General features: G+C 37.4%; 1 protein-coding gene across 1 annotated transcript; it reads right to left on the bottom strand.

Moving 5' to 3' along the window:
- Positions 1 to 875: 875 nt before the first annotated feature.
- Positions 876 to 7,262, bottom strand: LOC149176891 (protein PHYTOCHROME-DEPENDENT LATE-FLOWERING-like). The gene is made up of 7 exons (XM_089423230.1): positions 7,092 to 7,262; positions 6,741 to 6,930; positions 4,708 to 4,922; positions 1,658 to 1,815; positions 1,440 to 1,478; positions 1,229 to 1,345; positions 876 to 1,108 (listed from the first exon to the last, which is right to left on the bottom strand). The coding sequence occupies exons 2-6, from the start codon at positions 6,827 to 6,829 to the stop codon at positions 1,253 to 1,255; spliced, it is 594 nt and encodes a 197-aa protein (XP_089279356.1). The 5' UTR covers positions 6,830 to 6,930; positions 7,092 to 7,262; the 3' UTR covers positions 876 to 1,108; positions 1,229 to 1,252.
- Between the last annotated feature and the right edge of the window lie 12,020 nt (positions 7,263 to 19,282).

Here is a 19,282-nt window from a genome sequence, read left to right as displayed (position 1 = left end):
CCTAGGCACTGACCTCTCTCAACCCGGAGGTTGTCTCTAGGAGCTACAACACCCCCAATATCAAAGAGTTTGCCAATGGTAGTCAAACTAGATATGCCTCCCATGGATGCCAAAATGCCATTTATGCTTCCCATACCTACAACATTATTCATCCCACTTAGGCCTAGCATGTTTGCCATATCTCCTTGAGCACCATCACCTAAGGGCATGCCAAAACCACTCATACTGTTTACACTATTGATATTCCCTATCCTCGTAGATGCAAGAATACTCATCCCCCCTGGAAGAATCATCTTCCTCTGAAACTGCTGCCTGCTTCTGCTGCAATTGCCACTGCTTTCTCTGCTGCGGTTGAAACATCTGAAGCTGCAAATGGTTGGGATTATTTATAATTTGTAAAGTCATCCGTTGGTTTTAACTGTGGCTCGCCGCATTTACCTGGGGAAAAATTGAAAATACTTGGCAGTGACAAACAATTGAGACTTTTGAAGTTGCTGTGGATGATGCTGTTGTTCTTGCACTACAGCCAGCTGAGAAGCATCAAGTTGCAGTGACTTTGAAAAAGTACCCAATGATCAATCTTTTCCATAACATGTTGAAAAACAGAGCAGATATCTGAGAACAGAATACATATGCAATAAACCAGCATGCAATTAACTAGGAAAAAGGAAACATACAGTCAGACAAGAAAACAGATATATGGGGAGAAAAACTGAGACAAATTCTATTACAGCAATTCTCCTTGCAGAAGGTACAAAGATTAGAGCAGCTCACAGGTCAGTCCCTTGCAATAACTTACACTAATAGTTCACCCCTCCCATTACATTACAAGAAACTTTCCAGTTTTAGGAAACCTTCCACATTCCCAAAATATGTGATACAAAAATTTAATTGTATTGCTATTCTCAACACAAGAAGCCTGAAGAGAGCTGCCAATAGTTCACCCCTCCCATTACATTACAAGAAACTTTCCAGTTTTAGGAAACCTTCCACATTCCCAAAATATGTGATACAAAAATTTAATTGTATTGCTATTCTCAACACAAGAAGCCTGAAGAGAGCTGCCAATTGGGAGTATTGCCCAGAGAATGCATTTGAACAGCAACTACTGCATTCACAAATGACAACTGCAAGAAATTTAGAGGAGAGATCCCACTGACAGAGATTGAGCCTGGCATGTTCTAACTTGCAATTAAACAGGGAGGAGAGGGAAAATGATCAATTTTACCTCCCAATGTGGAACCACCAAGAACTATACAATGGTAACTGCATTTGATGGTACATTTGGATGTGATGGAATTGGCGCAACATAATCCTCCATCAATTTATATCCATCTTTTACCATCTATAATTGACAAATAGGGGAGCTGCTATATCATAAAGACTGTCATTTTATTTAACATAATGCTAATACAAAGAAAGTGACCCAGAAAACTTACCAGAGCAGAAAACTGCATGGCAAGCATATCTGCACAATGCTGCACAGCATAAGCAATGCACTAGTCTGATTAAATTAATAATTTGAATCTTAAATAAACATCAATATAAATTAAATACATCTTTACCCAAAGACTAATTAGAAATGGTCCACCTTACAGGTAAGGCAATAAGAGTAGATAGCACAAGAAATAGAGCTTGCCGAATCATCTTCACTTACAGTATTCGGCAACAAAGGTAGAATGTCATGATCAATGGGATTTGGCAACTCATCATTTTGATCATCACCAAATTGCACAACTGCCTCTACCATGCCGTCCTTTCCACGTTCACACATTACCAATCTAACCCAAAATCTGTGTTGCCTTACTGGAACACCTGGAAAAAGAAAATACGCAACAGAAAATTAAGCAATTATGAAGGAGAGAGAATGGTGAAGGATAAGTGCTGTCCATCTTCAATGCTCTAAACCTTTGTTGGTTGGAATTCTATATTTGGTGTCAAAAGAATGAAGGGTTTCAAGTGAGGACAGGTTGTTCGATTTTCTTCAAAGCCTAAAAAATATTTCAAGGGGATCTAGTAAGTTTCCAGCCATGGAAGAGAATTGGCAGTATACACTAGAATTTTCTAGTACTGGAGTTCAATGTCCTTTACTGGGTTCTGTTTCTGGAGTTTGTTCAAGGGTTTTAGGTAGCTGCCCGGGTCTCTGGGTTCTGTTTATGGAGTAGGTGTCCGGGTCTCTGGGTGGAAAGGGAAAACACTTCTCTTTGGAGCTGTCCTTGAAGTAGGCTCTAGAAGAAATCCTTGCCTTTCAAAGGATAATTCCAATTACTTTCTTCCAAACCATGCAGTGCTTTTAGACTGACTTGAGAGGTCATAGGCAAGTTGGACAACCCTTCACGCAATACGTCATCTAGAGTTCTTTTTATAATTAAATATGAGTCCCTGATTGTTTATCCTCTTTCTTTAGCTCTTCTTACTCACTTTTTGTGATACAAGGCTTTTTAACCCACCCAATGTTATCGGAACCTGTGGAAGCGGCCAGTCCGACCAGTTTAGAGAAAAAACCGATCTGACTGGTTGTCCCAAACTGGAAAAGGACAGCTCGGTGCCAAATCATCCTTTTAAGTCTTTTCACTGAACTAGCCGATTCTATACAGAACCAACCAGTTTCATATAACTTCGTACGGTGTGACTAAGAACCCATGAAACTCAAATTAGTTTTAAAAAACAATAATTTTTAAGTGGAGCAGCCTAATATTCAACCTCAGGCCCTGCTAATACTATTTAATTAATAGTAATGTTAAATTCTTAATCTTTTTACTTAAATTTTTAACATTACCATTAATTGTTTCAGGATGTTTGAGACTGTTTCCAACTTCATTGGATTTCATATGGAGAAAGTAGAATTTTAAATCTCATTCAAAATTCAGCAGATTTTATAGTTTTCAGGAATTCAAGAATGGCATGGTTGCAATGTTTGCATTGGATTTTGTCACGTATGAGGGTATGAGACTAGCATGTAATCAGAAGCACCAAACCTTCTATGTCACCTTGATGTTAGTGACATTGATTGTTGAACTCCTCAGTCATGGCCCTCATAAAAATGTATCCTTCACTTAATCAAAATCACTGATTTGGCATGTTAAGTTTTTTCCATCTTATTTTAATGCTTAAAGGGCTATATAGATGATGAGGATCCCAACAGAGGAAATGATTTTGGTAATATGTAGTTATTTGTTGTAGCATAATCTTTTCTGGACTCAAGAGGCCATCTAAAGCCTCTTTGTTAATGTATTTTGTATTCAAAGACGGATTGCGCTCAGTGCTATTTTGGTTATATGCACCCTTGCTATATATATGAGAAACTATGCATTTTTTAGTATGGTGATTTGGATTCATATGGATGCACATGATTATATGGTTATTTTCAAAATCGGAATATTTTATGTATTTTTTGGTTGACCAGTTTATTTTCCAGTTTTTTCCGAGTTCCAGTCCACCTCCCAGTTTTGGGGTCAACCAGTTCGATGACCAGTCCTGTTCCGATAACATTGAACCCACCCATTCATTTTTGGGCAATAGATGTACCAGCAGCAATTGGGAATTTCTTCTTCTAATTTTACGGTTGACAAGACAATGACAATTTTGTCTGGAATAGATTATATTCCATTACAGAGAAAGCTATGAATACAGTCACCCTTCATCAGCCTGCCAAAGTAGAGAGGAGATCTTAAAGTCAGAAAAATAATTTCAAGATGCCAAACACAGCAGATCCAACTGTTTATTATCCTGTTTAATACTTACACACATGCACCCAAACAACACATCCCACAAGAGAGGGGGAGGTCAACCAAACATGCATATTGAACCCAACCCACAGGACAACTAATTCCATTATATGAGTAGGAGGGCCACTACCTCTACAGACACCCTATCAATAAGGATTATGGTATATTGCGTGGGACTTATATGACCAAGGAAACCAGAGAAAACAAAATCTTGTTGAGAAATAGAGATGGCCAAGAAAACCAACTATGGAGGTGTCAACGATGTTAAGAGAAGAAATAAAACATCTGCTTGGATAAGGGAGGATTTCAACAAAGAGGCAATTAAAAAAGAGGATAGTCCAGAAGAATATGGATGACAAGAGCTCAACATTGTGACCGAAGGATAAAAGTTCGGAAACTCATTCGTGGCTCCAGTAAAGGAATCCTGTTCAAATCCTAAAGAGAACACTTGAGAGTTTTTAAAAAGTAGCCTCTTGGCGAAAAAAAGGAGATGATGGAAACCCACCTTACAGGAAAACAATTATGCATCGCAAGAGATTTAACGCCCAAGGAGTAATTGGAAGAAATAACAGGTTTTGAATTGAATTGACGGAAAATGAAGCAATTGAAGAATTTATGATCCAGCTAAAAAATATGGTTCGTAAAGTTAAAACGCTCCCCAACTATTTGCTGTTGAAGAATTTTTTTTCTGCTCGTTGAGAAACAAGATCAAATAGGGAAAGAAAGAAATTATCTTACCAAAATAGGTCTGTCACACTATGAAGTTCGGCCAGGTCTTAATGTTCACAAATGACCAAAATAGGTCAGTCACACTATGAAGTTCGACCAGGTTAATAATCAACAGGGAGTTCACCCAGAACATCCAGAGCTTAATGCCAGATTGTTTTGTACACTTTGATCCTTTATTCCAATAGAAGATTGCACTGTTTTCTTAGAAAAAAAACACTGACAAGTAAAGTTTAACACAAAAATGTCCAACCTTGAGGTAAATGATCCGTGCGTTCAAAGTTTATAATCCTTGTTTTACGAACATTTACACCTCCCCCGACAAGCGAATTAGCCATACTTGCTTTCTCCTTGACATCCCGTTGGTCTTCATTATTCACTTGATTAAGAGCCATTAACAGCAACTGCGAAGAAGGCTGTTTCTTATTCACTTCATCAATTTTCTTATTTGGCGTAGGTAGGCCATGTCTGTAATTTCATAACAACAATATAAAACTCAGTGCAGTCAAAAACATTAGGTTCTGCACCTATTCCAAACAATTTGTTTAAAATAAATACCAAACGCTACATGTCTATGTTACCACAAAGGAGAAACAGGAAACGGGTTTAGAACTGAAAATGAAAATTATCAGGTTTTAGGAATTTTTAATACATATAAAGAATAATTAAAATATCTAACTTTCAACATTCATCGTACCCAACCCAAAAAAAATGCAGATCATTCAAATTTATAAATTAAATAGAGATTGCAATTATACATATACAAATATAATGCGAATCGTTCAAACTTGTAAAATTAAAACGAGAATACTACCAAGCTGACCACTTGAACTGGCCTGGTCTCACACATCAATTTACTACCAGGGCAAGCCTCTTGACCTAGCTGGTAGTAAAATTGCTGTATGAGTTCAAGAGGTCTGCCTGGTACTAATATAGTGCTGTTTCTCTATTTATTAAATGAATTTGAAGGATCGGTAACTAGGCGTCGTTCTTTCTTGATGATGAGCCTAAGAGGAAGCTCGAAACATTGACAGTAAAATAAAACAAATGGCAGCTACTCCATTGCAGAATATCAATCACAATCAAGGTGAATCATTCTCAGCTGATACAGTTATATTTATATTCATAACAAAACCCGGGCCATCCTCAATTCATATGCATAAAAAAAGTTAGAAACAATGCAAATATCTCAGCTTAATGAAAATTTCTCCACTAAAACAATTCACAAATACACTGATATCAGATTTGGTCTCATCTGTTGGCTCTTTTGAAACAAAACAGCGACGCACTGCTTTGAAGAAGATCAGCGATATTATGACTATGCCCTTCTAACATCTCTTTTGCAATCCCCTGCAACACCTCCAAAGGCAGCTCATCATCAGCATCGTCTTGGGAACCGTGATAATCCCGCATCCTAGTGGGTGTGTAACGAAGTAGTTTGCCTACTGTCATGATAGAAGGTGAAATTTGAGTGAACACACACCAAATCTTGATCCTTTTACCAGGCTAGTCAAATCCTCTAAACAGGATAGTTAAAGCGATATTCACTCCACTTTTGCTCACATGCAAATAAATTTGTCACATGCATAGTGAGATGGAGATGGTATAATAGAATCTTGAACTAGGGCTGAGAAATGGCAGGCAGAAATACTAACCGTTTCTCAAGAAATGGATTTCTAGCCCGGCTAGGGCTCAGAAACGGTGAGAAGAAATGCTGTCCATGTTTTAAGAAATTGGCTTCCAGTGCAGAAACTGCAAATGGAGACCAAGAAGTGATTGCTTCTGTTGTTTGGCTTTGGGACAGCTGCCTGCCAGAAAATAGCCTCCTCAAGAGCACTTCCTGTTAACACAGCTACATATCCACAGATAGCAGACTGGTAATCTATTAAACAATTAGGCTGAAGGACGACATATAAGTCTTACTTTTCAGTCATGATTTATCGTGCTACAGTTTTAGAGAACAAGGAATGACAACGAGTGCCAGGAAACATGAAACAAAATTATTCAGCATGCATACTACTCACATCAAAGCACAGTGACGCACTCTGAAAATTACAACTCGGAAGTTGTGTGTTAAACAGATATGTGATGCTCTCTACCCTAATTAATGTTATCAGTGAGAACGGCTCTCCAGCACGATGAAGATGAAGGTCCTAATTGAAAATGGCACAGAGTTGCAGGTTGATATTGATATGATGCAAGGATTATGCAAAATTTTGTGAAAGTCGAAATTTTCAAGGTTTTTATTTGCCGAGTTGTATCTTAAGCGAGTTCCAGTGATCATACTCTTCATCTTGTAGAGCTATTCTTGATTCCGAGTCCTGTGACTTTGAATTATCTCCAATTGAATGAATCAATGACTTTGATTGAAGCATCTCCACTTGAATGAATTGAACAATTACGACCAGAGCGTGCCAGCCCTCCTCTTACTGCACACAGGAGCACACCCAAACCCTGCAAGTCCTTTCTATGCTACCTGCAACAAGACACCCGCAACCAAATTATGAAGTAAAATAACCAATCTGAAGTAACAGTTTAGTTTAATTGGGAATGAAGCAACATAAGAATAACAACGATTTTCTCTTATCAGCTCGCAGAGACAGATATTCATATAATACCAAACCGAGAGACTTATACCCAGGGATAACCGACTCCAGTTTTGAACCCAGATGCTTCTGAATGAAATTTGTATTTTTGAAAAAACCATCCAACTCGTCACGAAAAGTCCCTGAGAAGTCAAATGATTGATTTACCCTTTTTTTCACCTCCGCAATAATACCGAATTCCAATTTTGAATCGAGATGCTTATTTATGGTAATTGAATTGACATTTTTGAAACAATACCATATACACACCCTTGCAACCCATCGCCAAGTGTATGTCAAAAGTCTAGTGGTTGACCTTTGAAGGTTCATCAATTGGCTTATTGAGTAATTGCTTTTTGCGTTGTTTTTTAATTTTTTTTAAGTTTTTTGGTAGGTTTTATTGGTTTATTTTTCCTAAAATCGGGTAGGAATTCATTAAAATTACAAGTTTGATGGGTAAATCTTACACAATCGAAATATTCTAGAGGTTTTTCAGGGTGCTAAATCTATATATAAAATAAAAAACCAGTGTAGATAGCACAAATCAAAATTTCACTTCAAATTTTTCCCCAAATTCTGACACCAGAAAGTCCAAAAAATTGCATTGAAGACAACTCCATTGTTTTTTCTTATTTACAAAATATTATATTTTTAAAGTTATTGCATTTTATTTGTGATCTCATTAAAATCATTGAAATTATTATGGCCTTTAAATTTAAAAGCAGTGTTATTAATACCATTCATTTTTCTTATAGGGTTAATATCGCAACTTTTATGTTAACCAGTCTAGATTTATTTTAAGTGGAAATCAACTAAGGGTTGAGAGGGATCAAATATCTTTTTACTCTAAAAAAAAGTTTACATCTCAATAAATTTGATTTATCTCTTACTTGATAGATTTGGAGTTAAGATAGATCTAAGCTTAAAAAAATATATATATATATATATACCATGGGTTGAGAGACTATGTTTTCACAATTATTCATATTAGGAGAACTTTTCCGATGTAACTATGTAGAGGATTTTATATCTTGCACAACTTTCGGGTGAACTCTCCACCCATCATCGGGAACTGAGACTTTGAATTATCACAAACGAGCACTGTGTATTCATTTATAGAAGAAAAATTTAGAATTAGTCATTAAATAATAATATTAAAATAATAATAATAACAAAGAAAAAAAACTAATCGTTTTTATTAGGAATAATATTAAGATAATAAAATAGTAGTTAAAAATGAATAAATCAAATAAAATAGAGGAACAAGAGGAAGATAATTATAGGGGATTAACTAATTAGATGTTGAAAGTCAAAACAACATAATTAAAAATTAAAGTGAAATTAAAAATAAATAATTTTACTATTAAAATAAAGGAATTGTTTTTAGTGGGATTTTTTGGACTTTCCGATGCCGAAATCTGGCGAAAAAAAATAAATAAAATAAATAAAAAAATTTGAAGTGAACTCTTGATTTGTGTTATTTAAACTTGTTTTTTGACTTTATATATGAATTCAGCACCTTGATTTGTGTTATTTAAACTGGTTTTTTGACTTTATATATGGATTCAGCACCCTGATTTGTGTTATTTAAACTGGTTTTTTTACTTTATATATGGATTCAACACCCTGATTTGTGTTATTTAAACTTGGTTTTTTGACTTTATATATGGATTAAGCACCCTGAAAAACTCCTAGGGATTATGCAGAGGTTACCCATCAAGTTTGTGATTTCAATAAATTCTTCCAGAAATTAGAAAGGAACAACCTGAAAAACTTCCAAAAAGACAAATCTTTAAAAGAAATAGTTAAACCCCCCATATTTGTTATTTAATGCTATCTAAATTTATCCTCTTCTTTTTCTTATTATTATTTGTATTAACTCAATTTCCTTTTAATTAATCAATTTGATGAAATCTCTTGACTTGACTCTTAATATTAATTTAATCCTTTTTATTATCCTCATTTTCCTTTTAATTCTCTACCCCTATTTAGTTAATTATTTATTTAGTATCCTCATTTTCCTCATAATTCTCTAACCCCTAATTAATTAATTATTTATTTAGGTAAATATGGGGCTTAACTATTTCTTTTAATAGTAAAATCATTTATTTTTAATTTCCCTTTAATTTTTAATTATCTTGTTTTGACTTTCAACCTCTAATTAGTTAATCCTAACATATTCCTAATAATCTCCTATAATTATCTTCCCGTTGTTCCTCTATTTTATTTGACTTATTCATTTTTAATGGCTATTTTATTATCTTAATATAATTCCTGATAATTTATTCTTTCACGGCTAGTTTTTTATTATTATTATTATTATTTTAATATTATCATTTAATGGTTTATTCTAAATCTTTCTTCTATAAATGAATACATAGTTCTTGTTTGTGATCATTCAAATTGGACAGGATATAAAATCCTCTACACAGTATCATCCGAAAAGTTCTCCCAAATACCATGGGTTGTCAAAACCTAAAGCTAAAAAACCACCTACTGTAAATTGACTATTTTACATCAAAGTTATTAATTTTATTTATTTATTTCTAATTTGATCAAGTCAAAATGTTTACATAACATACTAGGATAGGACAACATCCTTTCCATACAAGGCGCAACCATGATATTAGTAACTACAAATATTATGAGTAAAAAATTTATAAAAAATAATTTTGAAATTGAATATGAGTGTTCCCTTAATTATTTTTATTCCTTTCTCTTTTTGAGATTGAATTAAAATATGTTTAAAAGATTTGATCCCCTAGGCACGTGGTAGATCAGGAGTTAAGATGGATCTACCATTCCACATGAATATCATGGGTCATTAATCTTTTAGTTTATTTCATTTTATTTTTATTTTTATGTAATTTAACTTCAAAATGTTAAACATTACATTACAACATCTCTACCATACTGGGCTGGAGAGCCACTCTCAGAGCAATAATTGTGACTAAATTGAAATATGTTTGGAATGTGATGCTTTCAGAGACATCAGGGGCAGTTATGGAAATATGTTAGCATGGATCCCCTTGGCATTGTCTTTTTGGGAAGGAACTCTTAGAAAGTTGGGTCAGCGCATCATCAATTTGAATAAGAAAATGACTAAATTGCAAAAGGCAAAAAGCAGGGAGGTTCATGGTCCCATAAGTTATTTTTAGTCTCATGGACATTAAAATATCATTCATTCATTCATTCATAACTATATTTGATTGTCATTAACTTTTAAATTTAAAAATCAAGAAAGATTCATTTTAATTCTAGATCTACCAATCTTGTAGAGGGATCAAATCTCTCAAGATGCAAATCTCTTTTTGAGTGCAAAATTTGAGGAAATGAGAGATTTAATTCCTCCTTCTTATATCGAGAGTTAAGATGTATTTATGTTGACTCCTAATAACATTATTTATATTATACCACCATAGATCCATCTTAACAATGTATCTAACATGAGCAAAGAGCGATTAAATTTATTCACATGAAAAAAAATTTAAAGTGCAAAATACAATGTGTAATTTGTCATTGTTTAAATTGTATCTTTGAATGTTATTGAGACCACTTCAAAGGTTTTAACTATAAAAACTTAATTTTTTCATGAAATTACTTTACATGCATAGCATATTCATTTTATTTTTATTATAGCCGACATTATTTTTCTATTTAGAGTGTATTCTATTTTTATTTTAAGGACACGTGTCAACTCCACTTTGAGCACGAACATATTTACACATCCCTTAATACTCAGTTGTATAATGAGCCTCTCGGCTAAATAAATTTCACATCTCTATATATAGAAAGATTCTTATCTTTTATTTTGAAAAGAAGTCTTCAGTGATAATCACATAGGAGAAAATATCTTCACAAGGCACATTCATTGTTGCCAGGCAACGGAGGTTCAGGTGAGACATGAATTCTGTCATTACTATGTAGCTCAGGTGAGACATGAATTCTGTCATTACTATGTAGCCCAACATTCATTCCCTCATCTTCTCTGCTCTGTGAGTGGATGGTCACTGGGGTCTCGAGGGGTAGTGAGACTTAAGTGGTTTCAGGTCAAAGGCAAAGATTACATGGGTATGTTTATCATGGTGAGGGAAGGGGGTCAAGCTAAAAGAGGTGGCAGAGGTCGTGGGCACCAACCTCTCCCTCCCTGGCATGGTCAGGGCGAAGAACAATTCGATGAGGACATGCCAATGCATATCCATTGCCTTGTTGTTGCCATGGAGGCACAAGGGAATGGGCCACTTAGTCATCCAAAATTTGTTTGGCAGACAACTCCGGGAGCAAGAAATGTTGAAAATGCAACAAGAAAATCTTGATTTAATTTTCCCTTGAATTAAATTAGGAGAAAAATTGTAATTCCACATCAAAGGACAACTTGTAAGAGTTAACTAAGTTAAATTCACTTCGTTGACTCAGTTAATTGGATTTGAGGGTTGAACTTGAGTCATGTAGAGTGGCTCCTACTTTTTAGGAGCTCTGATTGAGTTTATTTTGAGTTGTAATTAATTAATTCAGTTTAACTAAGTTCCAATTGTTGGAGAAACTAGTGGGAGGTCTAGCAGTGGGGTGCAACTTCAGTGTTCAACCAGTTAACTGATAATTCAACCATAAATAACTCATGCATGTGTGATCTTTGAGTAACCCAGTTGAGATTGGTGTTCAAGGGAAATGTACTATCACTTGTATAATCATTCAAATTGTATAGGTGGTGCATGTAGTTAGAGGAAGGCCTATGACGAATTGTGCAGTTATGGATGAGGAATTTCCCTAATTAATAGGAGATAATTCCCAAGGAAATAGGGACTTGGGCAAGCAAAAAATTGGTTAACTATTGGACAAGGCTTGTCAAGGAAGTGGTGAGACATATAGTGCAGAGGTTTCTCGAGCTTAAGCAAAGCATTGTAATCTTCTCATATTTTCTGACTAATGCAATGTACAAATAGCAGGAGTTTTTAGCTGTGGCTTTCCCCAGGAAATCATTATGTATTGTGTTGATTGAATTCTTTCTCTTCTATGCTTCATGATTTCGTGATCATTAATTGTTTTCGCAATTGGTAGAGTAGATTCAAGTCTATTGTTTTAGTAAATTATAATTAGCAGTTTGAATCTACAAGGAATTTCTACATGGTATCAGAGTAGGAATCATAATAGAAGAGAATAATTTGAGTTTGTCTTTGCAGGTAAATCGAATTTGCAGGATCATTCTTCAAAGCCAACAAGATGTCATTCTATGGATTGATACTCGAGTATGCCCTTGAGGGTAGCTCAAATTATATTTCTTAGAAGGACAAGATGGAGGCAATGTTGGAAGATAATGGGCTGAAGGAATTCATAGACAATGATATTCCTAAGCCTCCAACAACTGATGCTCAAGATCTTGAAGAGTGGAAGAAATGTGTGGCAAAGGCGAGGAGGATCATACTAGAAGGAGTTCGAGATCATATTGTCTCGAATCTCCACAGGAAGGATACACCATATGCAATGTGGCAAGCCTTGATAGACTTATTTCAGAACAACAGTGATCATAGGAAGTTGGCACTGAAGGACAAGCTTCGGAAAATAAATATGGAGAAGGGCAACACAATACCACAGTACCTTAGTAATATCACCCAATGTCGGGATGAACTTGGGAGTGTTGTTATTACAGTTGTTGAAGATGATTTGGTAAGCCTAAAACTTCTAGGCCTCCCCAAGAGTTGACACAACTACTAGGATTCGGTAAATGAGAGGGAGAAGCTACCAAATTGGGAGTGATTGTGGTTTGACTTTGTGCAAGAAGAGCTAAGACGAAAAACCAGAGATGGAACCTCATCTAAGCATGATGAGGAGGAGAATTGTGCCTTGGAAAGGAAAAGAAATGGAAAGGGAAGAAATCCCAATCCAAAGGAGATTTTGGTCAGGCAAGCAAGAAGAAGGACGTGTCGAAGATTGAACGTTTTCACTGTCATGAGCTTGGACACTATGCCACAAATTGTCCACACAAGAAGGCCAATAAGAAGCCCTCAGAAGGAGCGACATGTGAAGCTTTAGCTTCACAATTCGAGTTGGATTTCACACTCATTGCATGCATGGTGAAATCAGTGATGGGTAGTGTGTGGTATCTGGATAGTGGAGCCTCATTCCATATGACGGGCAATAGAGAATTTTTCAATGACTTGGAGGAGAAGTACCTCTAGATGCACATCAAGATGGGAGATGATGGAAGGTATAGCGCAACCAATATCGGTACAATTATTTTTAAGAGAGAGTTTGTTTCTCCTCTCACATTAAAAGATGTCATGTATGTTCTGGGTCTGAAGAAGAATTTAGTGTTAGTTGCTATATTGGAAGACCGTGGCTACAATGTGATTAATTTATCAAAGGAAAGGCTTTCCTTCATCACATAGCCACAGGACAAGTGAAGTGGATATGGGTTCGGGTGAAGAACCTCTACAAATTGGATGTAGAAGATTGTGTCGCTTTAAACACGAAAGCAGAGAAGGTGCAAAGCTGAGACATCAGTGAAATATGGCATAAGATACTTGACCATTTGCACTATGGAGCTTTGAAGATCATGAAACATATTTCTACAGGACTTCCAAAAGGTGCACTAGAACAACGAGATACATGCAAAGGGTGTACACTGGGGAAGTACACCAAAGCCACCTTTCATGATAAGGATAGTAGAGCACAAGCAGTCCTTGAAAGAGTTCACTCAGATGTGTGTGGACTCTTTCTCGACAACCTCCACGGCCAAGCATAGTTATTATGTGATATTTGGAGATGATCTCTCATGTAAGTGCTATATATTCTTCATGCAGAAGAAAGACCATACATTCTCAAAATTTTGTAAATTTAAAGCACTTGTTGAGAAAGACATTAGCAGGAAAGTGAAGGCTCTCAGGAGCGACAACAGTGGTGAATATGTGTTGAATGAGTTCAATAAATTTTGTGTATTTGAAGGCATTTGACGGTAGTTAATAGCACCCCATAACCCACAACAAAATGGGGTGGATGAGAGGAAGAAGATAAGTATTATGGGAGCTTCACGGGCAATGTTACATGATCAGGGCCTATAGTTGCACTTGTGGGTTGAAGCTTGCAACACAATGGTATATGTGCAGAATAGGAATCCTCATCGGATTCTCAGGATGAGTACATGAGAAGAAGCCTTTTTTGGGAAGAAACCAGATGTGTCACACTTCAGGATCTTTGGTTCATCAGTTTACTATCATGTTACCAAGGATGCAAGGAAAAATCTAGAACCGACAGCAGAGTTAGGCATATTTGTGGGGTACACTGATACACCTCGCAACTATCGGGTGTACCTGCCATCTCACAGGATGGCAATTGTTCATAGAGATGTGAAGTTCGATGAAGAGAAGGCCATGAGATGTTCCCTTGAGAGGGAGCTTTAGTTGCATGAAAATGAGGAGATTTTGGCTCCAAAGGAAGAACCTGAGGATGATGTGGAGTAGCCACAAGCAAAGGAGTAGAGAGTGGAAGCACCCACTCATGCATAGAGATCCAAAGATGGAAAGAAGCACACCAGGGAAGCTGACAGATTATTACATGATGTTAGAGAGAATGTGGGAGCATGCACATCATAGCGTAGGCAGAGGAGGTCACCAGATCGGTACACTGGGTACATAGCTCTAATGAGTGAGCTAGTTGAGACAGAATCATCCTCATTCGAGGAAGCAGTTTTCAAACCCTCCTCCCACATTTACCCAAGCATTTGGCTAGCCGAGGTAAACATGCGACAAGAGGCCACTATGATATGATTCGACCTCCTAGGTAACCTTAAGGAAATGGAATCGACAGAACATCACACACAGTCATCCAACATCATCAACAGAACCCTCAAAAGACAGTCAGACACCCAGACATCCTATCCCTGAGTCCTATTGTTGTTCTGGACCTGTTAGGCCATAGTTGCTCTCATGTTATGGGGAAGGGATCGACCAGAAACCCAAATTCGCTCTCATAGGCCTACCTGCCAACGACTGTGGACCAAAATTGTCATTTCTATGCCAGCGACTCCGGGAATTTTAGCCACTTTTTCAGGCCCGGAGCCCAGGTCTCTGCCTAGAATGGAATGAATGCTTAGAATCAGGAAAATTACAGGGAAACAATGATGCAAAATCAATGAGATGATCAAGACCTTAACTGGACCCCTACTAGCCATGATAAGCATTTTGTCAAACACTTAGTAAATATGCAACCTATAGGTGTAAATAACAAATCTAAGCATAGGGGTCTCATACTTATCTGAGATTCGCTATGAAGCATTGTCTCCTTATCACATTAGCTTCCATTTCATCCATTAGGTCATAGATACATTGATCATTCAATAACAAGTAGAAACATGATGAGAGCCATACATAGTTGTTGTCATAAAACATATACATAACCAACATAATAGGCACAGAATATCAATGAAATCACAACCATATAAACCACATATAATTAAGCTTAATGCTCATAGAAATACAAGGAGATATCACCTTTCATTAATGATATAAAATAAACTCGAGATGGGACTTCCACGTTCCACCAGACCGTAGAATGGTTGAGCCAAATCTCTCTTCATCCATTCACCCCCGTGCCATATTCCAAGCATGAATGTGGGATCTCATAGAACACATCTGTTAACACCCAGGTTGTTCCCTTTGACTCCTGAGGGAATACGGCTGGGGTAACCACTAACCAAGCTTTGGATTACAGGTTCTAGCCTACCTGTAATCAGAGAGGGCTCTCTCTTTCAGTTTTAACTTTGTTTTTGAGGATTTTAGGCTAGTTATGAGGTGGGAGTTTGTTTGAATTTTGGTTGCAGACTGTTGTTCAAGGAAGGGCATGCAAATATGAAGGAGAGTTCAATCCATTGGGCATGTGGAGTCCAGAAATGAGTAGGATTTGATGTCTGTGATAAAGAGAGGTTCACTGCAAGGCTAGATGGGTATTCATGATACAAACTTTGATTTTTAGCAAAGAAAACAGTATAAATTACACCAGGAAAGGCAATTAAGAGTTCTTTCACAGTGCAATACGAAATGAAGAACAAATCCTACTCAGCAGCAACAGAGAATTACTGAATAAAGACTTATCATGTGATTAGAGCAAATGGGAGCATTTAAGAATTCCACAGTTGCAGCTAACCTTGAAGAAAACATATTTAGTAGTAAGGATTGAGTTTAGGGTGTCTTTAATGGACAAATCCTGAACTAGTCTTTTACCTTTCTACCAAGATTAAACACCATACATCACAGACAGATTACAGAAGAGATGAAACATAAATACAGTTAGAAAACACTTATTGTATCACGCCATAACACGAGAATCCTGCAGCAGTCAATAATTTCATCACAGCACATCCAAGCCAAACATATCTCCTGGAAACCAAAAGCTCCCTTGTATTATATCTTTCAGAGGAAATACAGCCGAGTTCTCTTGAACAAATGAGTAACAACAACCCCCAATAAGCTATGCGGGGGTGCATATATACAAAATATCACAAAAATATCTCAGTTCTGAGTTATTGCATAATAACTGCTCTTACCAACTTTCAAAGATATTTCTTACAAAATTAAAAGCTACTTTAATGAATATACAACAGCTGCTAGCTGTTTGTTAGAAGTTCTTGACTTTTGAGGGCAACTGGCTCTGCAGGGTGCTTTGCATTGATTCTGAATAATACGCCCTTTATTGCTCTGTCGTGCTGTAGCTATCTCAGCCCTGTCATCTGCATCTGTCGGTGTTGCTTTAGTGTCCAAATTTGTTTGCTGAGTTGGCTCTGTCCACTCATCTCCAGTCATAATGAATATATCAACTTTCTGAAATTGCTGACTTATAATTGATGTACAAAATTTAATGAAAAATCTGTTTGTTCACAGCAATGTCTGTATCATGCTTGTCCACCATTCCTGAGTAGGCAACTGATGTCTCAAAATTGTGCCTAAGGTTTCATCTGCCTCAGTATATTTGTAGTAATTTGGAGGCACTTCAAACAGATGTCTAATCTCATTCATGATAAAAAACAAATTCTCTATTCTGTCATAGAGACTCTGCCCAGATGCGGGCCCTGTTTCCTCTAGGGCACTTGATGCTGTAGTGATCTGATTTGTAGCAAATGTATTTACCCTCTTGGCATAGTTTTCATGGGATAGTAACCTTCCTGCACTATTTAGTAAGCTGGGAAGGCCTCTATGATGCAATGCTGTAAATTTCTCCATGAACTTGTTCACCTCTGTCTGCATTTCCTGGCACCTTCTATCCAATGTCTGCACAAGATTTCTCAAAGTGAGCACCCTCTTTACTAACAAAATGGTATCAGTTCTGTTAGAGATGCCCATTGCTGCCAGTTGGGGGCCTGTGCGATTATTAAGGACATTGATCATCCTATTGGCTATCTCAGGCATATTGCCTAGAGATGCCCTTGCTCTTTGACTTTCTTTTTGGGCCCTGCCTATGAGATCTATGTGCTCATGGATGGTTTCAATATATTTCCGTTGATCTGTTATAGACTGACCAATATTGGCCCACAGGACTTTCTTGATTTCAGCCACCACTTTGTCAAGAGAGAGCTCTTTCTCCAGTTCTTTTATTTTCTTCTCAAGAGCCCTTACCTCTCTTGTTTTTTCAGCTACACTTTGCTTTGATTTATCATATTTTTCATTAAGTGTAGCCAGTTTTTCTTTAGTCTGATTCAGTTCTGCCATCTGTGCTTCTAAAGCTTCAATCTCTTTCATCATCTTCTGCATATCAAGGCTGGGTGCCTGTCCTGATGTTGTTGCTGGTGCTGCTGCTGTATTTGGTGCTGATGTTGAAGGGCCTGTCCCAGCTGTTTGTCCTATGGGAGGACTTATAGTTTGAGGAGGCTCCTCAAGGTTAATCACTGGCTGAGGGGGCTGAGATGTCTGCCCTCCCTCTTTCTGTTTCAGGGCTGCCTGTAATGCACCCTCTGTTGCTATCAATCTCCCTTCTGTTTCTACCAATTGTTTGTGTAGTGTCAGCAGCATGGCTGCTACATCTTGGTCCTTTCTCTGCTGAGCAACATCTTCTGTTTGAGGGTGAAGGGTTGCTGGAATTTTGACCATCTTCCTCAAAGCTGCTATATCTTCCTCTTTTTTCTTTAGTAGTGCCTGCACAGCTTTGGGATCACTTGGGTCATGCCCAAGCTCTATAATGATATCTTCCAAAGACCTAATCCTGTTGTCTTTGGCTTGAGAAGATGCTTTCTCCAATTCTAATTGGGCAGTAGTATTATGGAGACTATTTTGCAATTTGTGTGCTAGAAAGGTTTTATCTGCAAGAGAGGAGTAGACCATCTCACCCGTTTGCTTATGTAGCTCAATTTGGTCCATTGGGTGGATGTCTTTTGCAAATACCTCCAGGTTGGTTCTTATGTAATCTGCAGCTGACTGTGGCTGCAGCATGGTAGGCATGAAATGACTCATAGTCATCTTCCCCTCTGTTATGTCATATGCTGACATAAGCCTCTGTTGGTTTGTGGGAGCCATTTTGAGCAAGTGATTGTAAAGCTGGAGTCTGACTGGCTCATTCCTCTTCTTAATATCAATAAATTGCTGCTTTATGCTGGATTCTGCCCTTCTTTGCTGGCTTGAGGAGCTGACCTCTCCTCCCAGTGGTCTTTCTTGTTCTTGTTGGAAGGAACTGGCTGATGCTTCCATGCTAGGGGGGCCCATACCTATGGATGGCCCAATAGGCATCTCTTCTTCAGAAAAAGGGTTTAATCTTTGCCTTTTCTCCCCTTGTTGACTTGCTGATGTAGTGAGGGGAGTTTCTTGTTGTCTATCCCTCTTCCTGGTCCTCTCTTCATTCAACGGGGTTTGGAGCACCAAGGTATCCACTACTGTTTCCTGCCTTGGAGGCACACTCTCTTGAGCCTGTTGCTCTGTAGATACAGGGACCTCAGCCATTTCTTCTTGCTGTTCTGTATGTTCCTTCTGCTGTTCTGTCGTTGGGATTGTCTGCTGCTGCTCCATTTCTTTCCCTTTATCTGTGCTGGCTGCCTGAGGAGTAGTTTGAGCTGCTTGCTGGGGAGCTGTAGAAGATGAGGCAGCTGCTCCAAGTTGAATATGAGGAAGAGAAAAAACCTGCCCACAATATTCCAAGTCAGCTTCCTTCTCAAGTTTCTTGGCTTCTTTTAGTGCTATTTCCTCTTTAGTACTTGCCTCTTCTAGAGTGCCCTCTTTCCATCTTAACAGATTTGCATATTTTTCAATATGAGGCAACCTGACATGA

This window comes from Pinus tabuliformis, chromosome 4_1 (genome assembly GCF_031772625.1).
Source record: "Pinus tabuliformis cultivar Carrire ecotype Pingquan chromosome 4_1, CPIR1, whole genome shotgun sequence".
NCBI classification, from domain to species: Eukaryota; Viridiplantae; Streptophyta; class Pinopsida; order Pinales; family Pinaceae; genus Pinus; species Pinus tabuliformis.
Note: the sequence above shows the minus strand (reverse complement) of the source record. Positions and strands in the feature narration are given on the sequence as shown.

What these genes read in the sequence shown, in the direction of transcription:
- LOC149176891 (XM_089423230.1), bottom strand. Translation starts at nt 6,829, where the DNA reads ATGCTTCAATCAAAGTCATTGATTCATTCAATTGGAGATAATTCAAAG. An exon ending in CACGGATCATTTACCTCAAG is followed by an intron (nt 1,816 to 4,707) that starts GTTGGACATTTT and finishes TTCTTTTTCCAG; the next exon opens with GTGTTCCAGTAAGGCAACAC. An exon ending in TACCTTTGTTGCCGAATACT is followed by an intron (nt 1,479 to 1,657) that starts GTAAGTGAAGAT and finishes TATGCTGTGCAG; the next exon opens with CATTGTGCAGATATGCTTGC.